We start from the raw sequence: 15,158 nt of genomic DNA, 5'->3' as shown, positions 1-15,158 counted from the left end.
GTTTATTTTAAAGACTTTTTTAGTTCGTTTAATTTAATAATTACTAAAACCAGCAGTTCCAAAAATATATTTAAAAATAATAATTATCTATTAACATGGATTTGACGATAGGTAAGAATACTAAATTTATTTCTATATTCGGTATAAAATTGTTTATTAGGTTTTTAGTTTGCGATGTTTATGGTAAATAATTTTCATTTTCATTGCCTCTAAATTCACATGAGGACAGAGTTGAGGATATCTATGGGAAAAGTAACCACAAGAGGAATTGTTACATCATTTAGAAAATGTTGGGAAGTTTATTGTTTCCCATCGAAAGTAGAAAATGCCAATGCAGGAACATATTGTAATTGGTGGATAGAAGCGCAATTCTAAGTGCGAAGTTTTCATTATAATTCTTCAGTGGAAGTAATACTACCACAAGGGTGAAGCTATTGTGAATTAGTAATCTGTGCTTCTTTTTATATGTAGATGTTTCTGGTTTTATGAATAAATCGCTGAACTGCACCCAAAATTTAAAGGAAGTATTTGTATTACCCAGAATATGCCCATCAAGGATTATATAGCTCAAATTTTTAATGGTAGGCAATTATCTTCAATGCAAATTAACTTTAAGTGACTGAAAATATTAAATAGTTTACAATATGGTATATATCACTAAAAAATATATTACTTTTAGGTACAATTAGGGGCCCGATACATTTCAAAAAGTAGAGAATATTATTTTATATTAAATGAGGTATTGTAATTAACAATAAATTTATATTAATAACGGACATTAAAAAATAACAGAATAAATAGTTCTTTTTTTTATACTACAAAATAAACTATAGAATACAACAGTATTCAAAAAAAATAAATAAAAAGTTGTCCCGGCTGACTGAACCTGGCCCCTGCTCTCTAGCTCCGACTCCCTTACGCACTGCTCCACAGTAACCCTGTTTAGCGATAACTAAATGACGGTGTATAAACAAAAAAACAGGTTTAGAACAATATCTTTAATGATTTGAACTGGCGCAAAGTGAGCGTGTTGACCAACAGCGCCTGTTATCACCTGTACGTAGCGACCAACCTGCGCAATATCATACCTTGTATAGTACTATTCTTTTTTAAAGTTCCTCAATATGGCCGAATCACCTAGTTACGAAAATTGGTGGTAATTTTTTTTAATGAAAATAAGTTGGCGTTATTGAACGTGAAATTCTGATTTACCTTTGGTTAACAATAATATTTTTCTAGAATGCAAGTTGATTTTCAGTTAGGTTATTAGGTGGTTGCTCATGCAAATAAAACATAGATTATTGAAATTATTTAATAAGAATAAAGGTATTTTACCGCAGACTGAAGAGATTTTACTTTAAAGGCATTTTATAAACTTTCTCTAGTCAGAATATTAACTCCCCTGTTTCTTATAGCTTCAAAGTTAAAGTGCCAATGCAGGAACATATTGTATTTTTGATAGAAGTAATTATAAGCGTGAAGTTTATTATAATTAGTGGGAAGTAATACCAAGGGTGAAGTTTATTAAATTAGTGACCTGTGCTTCTTTATATGTAGATGTTTTCTGGTTTTAGAGAATAAATCACCGGTTGACGGCACCCAAAATTTAGCGAGTATTTGCATACCCAGAATATGCCCATCAAGGATTATATAGCTCAAATTTCCTCGCTTTAATGGTAGGCAATTATTCAATGCAAATATTAACTTTAAGTGACTGAAATATTAAATAGTTTACACTATAGTATATCACTAAAAATATATTACTTTTAGGTACAATTAGGGCCCGATACATTTCAAAAAGTAGAATATTATTTATATTAAATGAGGTATTGTACTAACAATAAATTGATATTAATAACGGACATTAAAAAAATAACAGAATAAATAGTTCTTTTTTTTATACTACAAAAACAAAAACTATAGAATACAACAGTATTCAAAAAATTCATTGATACGAGGAAACTTCTCAAAATACTAGGGAGACCTTTTTACAAACATCTGGACTAATTTATTTTCACGAATTTGTGAACGAGTCAATGTTTTCGAATACGTTTTTAAACGTTTTACACATTTTGGAATATCTTCCAGCCTATTCGTAAATTCTTGACGTGAAAAGATTATTTATAACTATATAATTAAATTTCCAGGTTGCAGTGTTAAATAAAAGAACAAAATCAAAGTAGAATTTAGAATAAAAAACTCGAAAAAATAATGAAAATATTTAGAAACAGTAACTTGCTTAGCGATAATTCAATGACGGTATATAAACAAAAAAAACAGGTTTATAACAATATCTTGACGATTTGAACTGGCGCGCGGAGCGTGTTGACCAATAGCACCTGTTATCACCTGTGACGTAGCGACGGGAATCTGCGCAATATCATACCTTGTACCTTGTATTCTTTGTACCATGCGTGATTCATATTTATCTAAAATTAAAATAGAAATCTTAATATAATAGTAAATTATTTTCTTTTATCTATGACTATGAATAGAAATAATAAATTGATAATTAATCATCATCATTCATGTAAAATTAGTATTTTTAGTGATTTAAAATTCGTTTGTTGATGCATGTCGTGAAGACTTTGTGGTTATTAAATTATAAATAATTCCTATTACTTTACATATAGGTATTTAAATAAAAAATATAAAAATGATAACTATATTGTATAACTAGTATAGTTAATAGAAATAAAAAAACAAACTCTGACGATAATTAGTTGCTCTCATTTTGGATCTGAATTCCTATCCTATTCCGATCTGATATTTTTTATTAGAAACTATGGATAAAATAGATGAAGTAATAGATCTAAAATCGTAAGTATATTATCACTACATAGGATGTAGAAATTTTATTCATGCAATTGTGATGTATTGTTTTCAGAGAAAACATTAATTACCCTTACTGTATTTCTTACTGCTATCTGTTTATGTCTATTTGTTCAATAATGATGTGCCTAGATTTTGAAATTTTAATGTTATATGACTGTAGAATATACCTATATACTGTAAAATTAATGTTACAGCATAACAGACACCACTTTAAATAATGAATCACCAAGTGTGGAACATGTTAAACAAGAAAATGTTTCAGAAGAAATTATAGATCGAGTAATATCAGATAATAAGTTAGAACTGTAAGTATATTTTACTATATATATGTAGAATTTTAGAATTTAGAATGAGTGGGAGGGGGGTTAATCACTTCGACCTTACAGATCCATTGTGTCCCCCTTTCTTGAATCATAACTCATCATACAGTCCCAGGGCTTTGACAAAAGCCAGTATCTGGGACGGTTTTATAGAGGGTAGTTCTCCATCTCCAATATCAGTCGTACCAAAATTCATGGCACCTAATGGTTGTCGTCTCGGCAGCACTCAGTGATGGTGTACTGGTGTTTCACCATCTTCCCACAGAATCTGCATTCGCCGTTTCTCTTAGTTTCAATCTACTGAGGTGTTCTCATTGAGGAGACAGTGTCCTGTTAAAAACCCCGTGACAATCCGAAGATTGTTCTTACTCTCAGACCCAGGAAGATCTGTGATTTTCTCTGATCATAAGCCCTCAGAAACTTCTTCGAGTGTCTTAGACCATTGCAAGATTTCCATTCCAGGTTGCGGATGGAATCTTCCAAGTTCTTGAGTTCCGCCTTGAGTTGGTTAAATACCACTTGGAAAGCAGAACGGTTCTGAGTCTTGGTCAGTTAGTGGAGTGTTCAAGCCCTTTCCTAGCTAGATTATTTGCTTTTTCATTGCTTTCTATCCCTTGGTGAGCAGGCACCCAGTGTGTAGGAGGACTTAGTTTTCTTTTGCCTAATTTATTCAGCTTTACTCTATGCATTCTTGGACCAATTTCGAATTGATTGATACTGAGTTGATCGCCTTTAACGCTGCTTGACTATCAGATAAGATGGCTATTTCTTGTTTCCGATAGTTCTATCTAAGATAAGTTGTACGCATCTCCTCGATAGCGTAGATTTCTGCCTGTAGGATACTAGGTAAGTGCCCATTGGATCGGAGTAATTAGCTCTCGGCCCAAACACTCCGATCCCTGTTCCCGTATTGGTTTTGAAGCATCAGTATACCAAGTTATGGTATGGTCTTTTTAACTGCTGGGCAAGCGTTTCGCTCTTCCAATCCTTCTTATTGCTCAATACTACATTGACATGTTTGTCGTCGGATTGTACATTCTCTGGCATATCGTCCACTGGGAGTTGCAGGAGTGGTATTTCCTTTTGAGGGTGTTCAAGCCCCTGATCTGACAATTCTCCCAGTACTAATTCCCGTTAGTGACCATTCTAATCATTGTCGCATTGGCATATCTACCAATGACAATGTGCAGTGGTGTTAGATCTAGAATGACCTCCATTGCTGCTGTTGGACAGGTTCTCATGGCTCCTGTGATGCAAACACATGCTGAATCTCTGGACTTTGCATAGGTTTAGCCTTGCCATCCGTTGCTCTAGTTTTTGTGTACCAGGCAACTGCTCCATAAGTAATCATGGGTCTTACTATCATGGTATACATCCATGCAAAATGTTAGGGAGCAGCCCCATCTATTTCCGGCCAGTCTTCTGCATATCATAGAGCCTTTATGGCTTTGCTGGTAGTGTTCTTAATATGCCTATTCCACAGGAGTTTACTGTCCAGGGTTATTCCCAGGTATTTAACTTCCTGTGTTGGCAGTATTTCCTTCCATCTAGTTGGATTCTTTTTCAAGTTTTTCAGACTTTGCCTTCTGGTGAATGGCACTATCGCGGTTTTGTCTGAGTTGATACTCAGCCTGACAGTCTTACACCATCTCTCCCCAAAGATACGGAGTCCTCTTTGGATAATATCACACAAGGTGCCTTCATGTTTCCCCCTGAGCGATCATGACTATGTCATCTGCATACCCAATGCAGTGTATTCCCGCTAGAGTTAATTCATCTAGTAGTTCATCCACACCACCAAGCTCCACAGCAAAGGGAGGTTACTCCCACCTTGTGGGAGTTCCTTGCAGTTGTTTTAACAGCTACAGTTTTGGTGCCCATCTGAGCCTCTGCTGTTCGTGTTGACAGCATTTCCCAAAACCAGCGAATAATAGTTCTGTTCACCCCTCTTGTTTCTAGAGATCGCCTGACCACCTTATGTGGTATATTGTCAAACGCCCCCCGCAATATCCAAGAAGGCACAAATTGTTGTTTCTTTTGCTATCCAGACTTGTCTGTATTAGCTCCCGTTAATTGGTACAGAGCAGTTTCTGTGGATCTGCCTGTTCTATATGCATGCTGACTATCATGCAGTGGTTTAACCTTAGATGATTTTCTCCAATATGGTTGTCAACTACTTTCTCCAGCGTTTTAGTATGAACGATGTGAGACTAATAGGCCTAAATGACTTGGGATTTGTCCAGTCAGTTTTGCCTATTTTGGGTATGAATTCACTTTTTGCTCTTTCTCCATGTGGTTGGTATATATCCCATCGCTAGACTGCTTCTTGTAATGCTTAGTAGATGGTGAGTAGCTATTTGCTGACCTCCTTTAGAAGGGCAGGAAAGATCCCATCCACCTCCTGCTGTTGCTTTTTATAGGGCTGAAAGGTGTCGATCGCCCATTTTCCAGCTTTTTGTTCTGTTATTACTAGTTTGGCCACTTCCCAATCTTCCCCCTGCAAGGATTGTGGGGTTCAGTGGGAGCTACATAAGTATCAATAGGTATGCTACCTGGAAGTGTGTATAAAGTAGGAGATTTGCTCTCTTCCTCTCCCTCCGTGTAGCTTCTGTCAGATTTCTTAAGTGCCATGTTGGGGATAGATCCACTCTTTGGCCATAGCTGTGTGTAATCTAGCTGCATCAGGAGTAGAAGTGATGTTTTCGCAAAAGCGATCTAAAGTCAGACCGCTTTGCCCTTCTTATCTCCTTCTTATACTCAGTTAATTTCTCGCTGTAGAGCTGCCATTCGCTACTGGATTTAGTTCTACTAAAGAGTCGTCGGACCTCCGATCTAAGTTTGGCCAACTTCTTGTTCCACCAGGGCTTGTTGTTACTTTTTTGTATGCCTTTGTTTGCAGGGCAACTAGATTCATATGCATCCAATATTGCACCGCTGACTTCCCTTGTGTACCATTCTAGATGCAGATGGTTTCTGGCCCTACTTGCATCTATACGGTTTTTAGGTTGTCTACGAGATTGGTGTTATACATGTCCCAGTCTGTTTTTTCTTGGGATTCCTTCGATTTCTGTTTGGAGTGTGATTCCTCCTAATTTGAACTCGATGATTCTGTGATATCTGATAGGGGTTCCGTTGAGACCCTCCATTGTTTCACGTAACTGATTACACCAGCACTCCCGATTGTTAAATCTAACACTTCTGCCCGCACGTTTTTTGTCACAAACGTGGGGCTGTTCCCTACATTGAGAACTTCAAGATTGCATGCTAAGAGGAATTCAAGCAAACACTCACCTTCTAGTGTTAGTGTTAGTGCTTCCCCATACCTCATTGTGTGTATTGGAGTCGCATCCCAATAGCAGAGGTAGTCGCCGTTGGCTGCAGAATCGCACGAGCTCCCCACGTACTTCCGGAGGCGGTGCCTCCCCTTCGTCACCCGGAAAGTAAGCAGCAGAGCAATCACGATGCTTTTACTACAATCCCTCGATATTAAGCTGAACCATGATAGGAACAAGATCTCGGGTTGTAAATTCTGAAACACATGTGTGTAGTTAATGTCCTTTCTTATAAGAATACAGGCTCGGGGAAATTCCTGCCTGTTATCATATACTACCTTTTGAATTTTTTTCCAGACAAACCTCTAATTTGTCCCTGATACACCTAGGGTTCCTGGGCTAGTACCATTGCATAATGATTTTTCTCAAAAGAGTCTTGCTATTGTAGCGGAAGACCCTTTTTGCATGGTGAAGGTTTATTTTGGGATATCCCATGCATGGGGGGGGGAGGAAGAAAGGATGTTGGGTTTAGAGGTAAGCTCCCGACCCTTGCTAAAGGAGGTGGTAGTAGCTTGAGTGCCACTAGCGCAGGACGGTCCCGCGCAAGTGTCAGCCACCTCTCCGTAGTTTTCTTTGGGGTGTTTGACCCCTTGGAACTTTCATTGCCCTGTTCCCAGTGTCGCTAGAGGGGTTTCCCCCCACAGCCCTGCAGTGGTGGTGTTTTATTTTTATTACTGCTCATAGTGTTCCCACGAGTCGCTAAGGATATGTCAGTCCACTTCTACAGAGCCCCGCATGTAGAAGTAAGGGGGTAAATACAAGGGGTGCCCCTGATGCCCCAAGGTTGAGACCAGTAATGGCTAGTCCTCTATCTAGCCACGCATCCCTTTGACCTGGCCCCCGCCATCGTAGGATAGGAGTTTTTGGTGAGGTTGTCTCCTCTTGGTCCAGGCGGTTAAGCCAAGACCCCCCCCACCCTCTACCCGCGAGACATGCCCACAGACAGTAGAAGGTGCCTGGTTTAAATGTCTTGGTGCAATTCCTTGGCCACTACAGCCAGAGACAAGACAATGAGTGAGATGCTTCTTGGACCGAGCCAAAGTGCTAGAGGAGATTCTGCCAGCACCTGACAAGGAGCTTCCCCACCAACGACAAGGTCTTGCATCTCCTAGGGGAAGATATATATGTAGTTTGTTTAGTACCTTACTGTATGTATCAGATTCAACTGTTCTAGTTTATTGCTCAAAAAAATTCAAGGTACAATATTGATATATTTAACTATATAGGTACTTACCTCTAATTTAACATACTATATTTCTTATGTTTATTCAATAATGATCTGGAGTTTGAAATTTTAATGTAAAATAAATTATAATTATCAAATTGATATTTGGCTGTGGAAAATATACTGTGAAATTTAATATTACAGCCCAACAGATACTGCTCTAAATAATGAATCAATAAGTATAGAACATGGTAATCAAGAAAATATTTCAGAACAAATTATAAATGGAGTATTACCAGATGATAAGTTAGAACTGTGAGTATATTTTACTAAATATTTGTAGTTTAATTAGGTAGTTCCTTATTGTATATAGCATGCTTTGCAATACCTAGGGTTACCAGACGTCCGGATTAATCCAGACATGTCTGGGTTTTTACTACGTCCGGGTGGGTCCAGGCGGATTTTTCATAAACGTCCGGATTTTAATGTTATTGCAAAATAATATAGTAGTCAAAGCAAAACCTTTGAAGGTAGGTAAAAGGACAATAACTCACAACCTTTAAGTTGTTTAATTTCACCTCTTAATGCTTAAAAAAGCAAGGGCAGCGACATGTTTCGGGAATTTTAAACTATTCCCATCATCAGGCCCAAAGCAAAGCAAATTACAGAGGTCAGATTTATAAAATACAATCACAACAAGTTAAAAAAGTCAAACATTTTTTTTTTCAAAGTCAAAAATTATATCTATCACAAAAATTGTTCAATCACAGATAACAATATGGTATGCTAAATTTAAAAAATTAAAAACAACTAGACTAAAATCATAAGGTGAGGGGAGCCGTATAATCAACTATAATTAGATAAATTGAAAGAAAAAACAAGGCAATAATCAAATCATACCTCAATGCACAATTCAAAGAAATTTACTTAAGCATTAGTTAAATATATTTTGAGAGATATATTTTTTTATTTATATATTTTTTTATTTTTTGTATTAGTAATGTACATTCTACATTCTACAATGTAAGTTCAGAATTAATTATTTCAATCTGTATATGCTGATATTCAATTATGTAGGATAAATTTTTTAGTTATGTTAGTTAAGAATTATGTTTATTTTTATTTTTTAATTAGTATATGTTGAATTTTAATTTATATTTCAAATTTATATATTGTAGAAAATTAATATTTAATTTAGTTTAATTTTTAGAAATTTAATATTTATTTTAATTTATATATGTAGAAGAATTATTTTTTTATTTTAATTTAATTAAACTTGTGTTCTTTAAAATAAAAGCATACTCACACAAAAGTCACCTAGGAAGTAGAACACAACCACTCGGAAGAAATAAAATTAGTTAGAGTTGTTAACATTTACACAACTCATTCATTGTAATTATAAATTGTATAACTCTTTAAGAAGGAAGCCTTTCGTTGTAATACCAAATAAATGTCTATATCATAATCTCCGTACCATCTTATTTCAATTTTATATTTTAATTTTTGACGAGAATGGACGTTCCTCTTAAAAGAATGTTTCTGTGATAATGTAAAATTAAAATTAAAAAAGGGAGTACTCTGCATCCATATTTATTTTTTTTTTTTTTGAAAAAAGAAACACTGATAACCCAGATAGGGAGATTATTTTCTTAAACGAAAAAATCAATTTTTTAATATTAAAATATGAACAAATTCTAAAATAAAACAAACCATAAGCGCCCTCTGTGTGTGGGAACCAAAAGGTTGTATTATTAATAAGTAGGTAACTGCCAAAGAATTAGAAAATTGGTTGTATCCATAGATAAATGCAACAAGTTTAGATTGGAAAGCCCGTAAAAATTTTGGGTCCCGACCGTTATACGCGATCTGGCGCTGCTATAGCGGTCGCTAAGAACAACGGCAAACAAAAACAGAAATAATTTTCTCTTGTCAAAGTCAGAATCTTCAAAAATCATAATAATCTTTTCAAAATCTAAACCCGCTCTCATTAAATTAATTCTGAAAAGTGTTTATAGCATCTATTTTCAAAGTAATTATTGCTATCTTGTGAGTTCAATTCAAAGTTTTATTTACTCCAACCGGTGATAATTGTGAAAAAGTGGCTTTAAAAACTTAAAAGCTGTGCTGTGAACTGTGAACTGCAAAACCATCGTGGATCGTGGCATAACGTCGGTTTCCAATGTTTCATAGGTACATACATGCGTCCTTATATAAAAATAAAGTTTCTGTTTGCAACACACTGTATTTCTATTTATAAAATTAAACGAAAATAATAATAAATTTGAATAAACAATATTTGGCGATATAATTCCGGAAAAAGCCGAACCGCTCCGAAATTTTCAAAAGTTTTGGGTCGCGACCGTTGTAAGAATAGCGCCAAATAGTGTTTACATTGTCCTTATGGGCACTTTCCAATCTAAACTTGTTTCATTTATCTATGGTTGTATCATTAAGAAATTGAACAAAAGGTGAAATGAAATTTTTTTTTTATTTGTAATAGGTTATGAAATAAGCAAATTAACGAAATTATATCACTGTAGAAAAAATTCTTTAATTAAATTGTGTTAAATCATTTAAAATTCAAAGTTATTCTAAAGCTATTTGAGAGTTAAGCAATAAACAATCTTTTTTATTATAGGCTTTCTGTATTTCAAAGGATTCAGCATGGTTCAAAAAACTAATCTTGTTTGTTCTATGTAATATTCTAAAATTATTATTCACATCAAAGTTATGAAGCCCCCCCTTGCTTTTTTAAGCATTAAAATTTAAATTAAACAACTTAAAGATTGTGAGTTATTGTCCTTTTACCCGCCTTCAAAGGTTTTGCTTTGATAATATGTACTCACATTGGGTTAGAGAACGTTTAGTAATATAGTAGTTTTAAAAAATGTATACAGGGTTGTTCACCACATACGACACGGAGTATTATAGCTAAACGATTAGATTTCGCCAGTTCGAAAGTTTTGGCCTCGTTGAAGAGACTGTTAAAGTTACAATTTAAAAATATTTTGCCAAGATATAGAGTGTCCCAAATAACAAAAAATCAAAGAGTTATTATTTTTTTTAAATGGGTTTTACCCTGTATATTATTGCATTTTAGTTTCTACGATTAAAATAAAGGTAATATTGCATTTTTGCTTTCATTAAACGCTTAAGCGTGTTCTGATTTGACAGCTTATCACACTTAGTAAAATGGAAGTACTAATTATTGCAGTTTTGCCATTTTCCTCCGAGGGTATCAGCAGTTTTTTAATACCAAATATGTTTACTGAAGTTTATTTATTGCAGCATTATTGTGTTGTAACAATGTCATCATAATGCCTTATACAAAGTTTCTTTAATTCCGGTTATTTTAAATACCTTCTAGCTTTGAACGGCAATAACTTGTTTAATTTGAATGGAATACCCTGTATATCGAATGAGAATCAGATGCACAATATATTTGTATATCAGATTGGTATTATACCACTTTTTACCTATCCCTTCAAGTTTTCGTAGAAAATGCATTTTCTTATAATTTAGACCTCATTTATCAATATACCCATGGAATATTGACATTTTAAATTGTTTTTAAAACAACAAATGTACAAAATGTACAGGCTAGTAATATTATCGTTTTTAGTAAAACGATGATATTACTAGCCCATTTGTATGCAAAAAGAAAACTATTTAAATCTTTATAAAAGAGTATACCATTAATTAAATATACCCCAGTATTTCCGCTCAAATACTAATTAATTACATACTTAATTGTGTTCGTTAAAAATTATTCTAAATAAATGTGGATTGGAATCAGAAAAATCAATATAATAATAAGTTTTGAAAATGAACGTCTCTGTTGTTATAGATAAGCATTTGTCAAAAAATGAAATATCATTTTTAAGGTGTTAGTTTTTTTACAACACTGTCTAATACACATAAATAATTCAGTTTTTTAGTATTTGGAGCAATTATTATTAATCAACGCAAACAGTCAATTAATGTAGTTTGAATACTGGAATCATATTAATTGTTCCTCTTTGACAAATATTTAAACATTTTTTTTTATTTTTTAAAGAAATAAACGAACTATATTGACAATATTAGTATCTGTACTCTTTAAAAATTTGGTACATCTTTAAAAATAATCTAAAATGTCAGTATTCCATGGGTATATTGATAAATGAGTTCGAAATTACAAGAATATGCATTTTCTACGGAAGCTTGAAGATATAGGTAAAAAATGGTATAATACAATTTGATAGACTATTAAATTGTGCATCTGATTCTCATAAAATATACAGGGTATTCCATTTAAATTAAACAAGTTATTGTCGTTTAAAGCTAATAATTATTTAAAATAAATATTTAGACACTCTGTATAAGGTAGTAAAATTTTTATTATTGCAACATAATTACTGATCAATAAATAAACTTCAGTAAATATTTAGTATTAAAAACTCTGATACCCTCGGAGAAATGAAGCCTTAAAATTTATACTGCAATTTCACAAAATTGAAAATATTTCAAAAACGGTAAGGTTTAAGTGTAATAAACCTTAATCAAAATTACCTCTATTTTAATCGTAGAAACTAAAAATGCAATAATATACAGGGTGTTCTATTTAAAAAAATACAACTTTGATATTTTTTATTTATTTGGGACACTCTGTATCTTGTAAAAATATTTTTAAATTGTAGCTCTAATAGTCCTTCAACGAACCCAAAACTTACAATTTGTAAAAATCTAATCGTTTACCTACAATATTCCGTGTCGTATGTGATGAACAACCCTGTATAGTTATTTAAAAAAATGTTGATCAGTTCAGTAGTGTAAATTCATTGTTTTACTTTGTAAGTTTTAGGTTTTAAAAGTTTAAATATAAACGTATTTTTTTGATCTTGTTATATTAATAAAATAAAATTGGTAACCATCATCAGTTACTAGGTAATGTGAAAAATGTTACTTCATTAAAAAAATTATGACGTCTGGATTTTTTTGAAGGCTGGTCCAGGGTGTACATGTTTTCATCTGGTAACCCTAGCAATACTACATAAAGAAAAAAGTTGTTTAATAGGGTAAATGTGCCTGGTCTGGACAAGTTAACTGATATTTTGATCTTAAATCATAATAAACATAAATGAGTTAGGCAATATATATATATATATATATATATATATATATATATATATATATATATATAGCATATATATATATATATATATATATATATATATATATATATATAAATGTAGAGTACTACTAGGCAATATATATATATATATATATATATATATATATATATATATATATGGGTATATATATATATATATATATATATATATAGTAGTATAGCAGGTTGTTTGGTTATAATTTACATTTATATATATATATATATATATATATATATATATATATATATATATATATATATAAATGTAGAGTACTACTAGGGGTAATATATATATATATATATATATATATATATATATATATATATATATATATATATATGTATATAGCATGTACCCCGTTGTCGGCCGTCGCGTCACCGGCGTCACATGATCTTAAATCGTCGCTGCTATTCAGGTAGGCAATTCGAACTTTGCAAGCTAGAATTGTTTCGCCTCTGTGTGCACCTGTCGAGTCGCGTTCTTTTTGGCTGGGTTTACCCGGCTTATGTTGTGCCTGGACCTGGTTGTATTTATAAAATATATATTTTTTAGTTTTATTATGTTGAATGTGTTTTAGGATTGTAATAAGTTATACTGGGATTAAATAAAAAACTAGATACACAAAAATAAATCGTTCCTTCATTTTAAAGGTGGGGCGCGGCCTCAGAGGCCTACCCTGACGAGCCGCCACTGAAGGGCTCACACAATGAAACGGCATATTCCCTCAGAAATACATTAGGTATACCATCCGGACCAGCGCCCTTTTTCACATTCAGCGACAATAAGGCACCCAGTAGGTCAGAAAAGGTTATATCAATGAAATTCAAGTTTCCAAAATCGTCCATACACTCCTCTGCAATCTCAGGATAATTCAAGTCCGTGTTCTTAAATTCTTCGTAAGTCGTCCCAAAAAAGTTAAAAGCAAATAAATTTTACAATATGCTGCCCATCGTTCGCCTTCTGGTCATTCAAGTCTCGGGCATACCATGTACACCACCCTTTTTATATCTCACAAAATTCCAAAAATCACTCCCTCCTTCACACAACCGTTCTTCCATGCTACAAATATAATTACTGTAATTACTCATTTGTTGCATTCACTCCTCAAGTTACAGAAATCAACATAATTCTTAAAACTATTACTTTGCTTGTATTTAGTATGAGCATTCTTTTTGGCTATTACCCTTGTTTTAGATCTGCTGAAAACCATACGGGAAAATTACTACCCCAAACCAAATATTTAGGCACAAAAAAATCCATGAACTGGTGTATAACTTCATAAAACTTAGCAATAATCACATCAATATCACTCTGAACGTAAAGATCTACCCAATTCACCTGTAATAAATAATTATTCATTGCGCCATAATTGGCCTTATTGAAATTGTACCTATATCACTTCTGTTTTTTAAATTCGAGTGCAGGGTGATGCATATCACATGGCAACCTTGAATCGTTGGTAGCAACAACGTCAACATATTCATCAGATATGTTATATTTTATCTTTCACTTTTACTGTTTTAAAAAAACATTAAAATACTTAAAAAAAAACTTTATTAAGTTTTAAATATGGAGTGTAGAGGTAAGGAGAAATAACTCCGTGCATTAAAAAATGGTCAAAAAAAGGGAAGAATTAGGATGGCGCTGCTGTAGCAAGATTCTAAAATTTAAGACTTGCGCCGAACATTTTAGAACAGATGATTCAAGACATAAATATTTGACGTGAAGCAAATGCGAAGCCGCGGGTTTAAAAAAAAATACAATTTTATTTTCATGTTGCATGAAATAAATTACAGATTTTTATTCAGCAGCAATAGACTAGGCCCTTTTTTTATTGTTTCTCATAAGTTATTTCGCAAATGTCATTCAAGACGACGAAAAATATTCTTATCGTTTTAGCTTAAAAATTAATGGTAATTATAATTAAGACAAATTTTATTTAAAGTAATAATTGGTGATGGGTTTTAAATAAATATAATGCAGCTTTTAAAATAACTTCATACCCGCATTGATTTAGTATAAAAGTAAGTCAATATGTGGTTTTATTATCGATTATTCAGATATCAGAGCCTCTTTTTATTGTTTCTCATAAGTTATTTCCTTAAATCTCATTCAAGATGAAAAAGCTTTTTAGTTTAAAATTAATGTTAATTATAATTAGGAAAACTTTATTAAAAGTTTAATTGATGATATGGGATTTAAATAAATATAATGCAGGTCAAAAATAACGTAACACATTTTATTTAGTATAAAAATTAAGCCAATATAATATAATTTTATACTGTACAAGTATTTATTTACGTTTTGCCATCGTAGTTGCCATTCATTCAGAATAGTGGATTTTAAATATTTG

At 32.9% G+C, this 15,158-nt stretch overlaps 1 protein-coding gene across 2 annotated transcripts in view; it reads left to right on the top strand.

Annotated features, from left to right (window-relative positions):
• Nucleotides 1-2,436: 2,436 nt before the first annotated feature.
• The window catches only part of LOC115886223 (zinc finger and BTB domain-containing protein 41-like), a 49,999-nt gene continuing 37,277 nt past the window's right edge, over nt 2,437-15,158 (top strand). Inside the window, exons 1-3 of one of the 2 annotated variants that reach the window (XM_030905311.1) lie at nt 2,437-2,820; nt 3,030-3,140; nt 7,857-7,967. In XM_030905311.1, the coding sequence (XP_030761171.1) occupies nt 2,786-2,820; nt 3,030-3,140; nt 7,857-7,967 (257 nt within the window). In that variant the 5' untranslated portion in view covers nt 2,437-2,785. Of the gene's footprint in view, nt 2,821-3,023; nt 3,141-7,856; nt 7,968-15,158 lie in introns of both variants that reach the window. The other variant, XM_030905310.1, reaches the window with a different exon arrangement.

This window comes from Sitophilus oryzae, unplaced genomic scaffold, assembly GCF_002938485.1.
Source record: "Sitophilus oryzae breed Bouriz unplaced genomic scaffold, Soryzae_2.0 scaffold_476_pilon_pilon, whole genome shotgun sequence".
Lineage (NCBI taxonomy): Eukaryota > Metazoa > Arthropoda > Insecta > Coleoptera > Curculionidae > Sitophilus > Sitophilus oryzae.
Note: the sequence above shows the minus strand (reverse complement) of the source record. Positions and strands in the feature narration are given on the sequence as shown.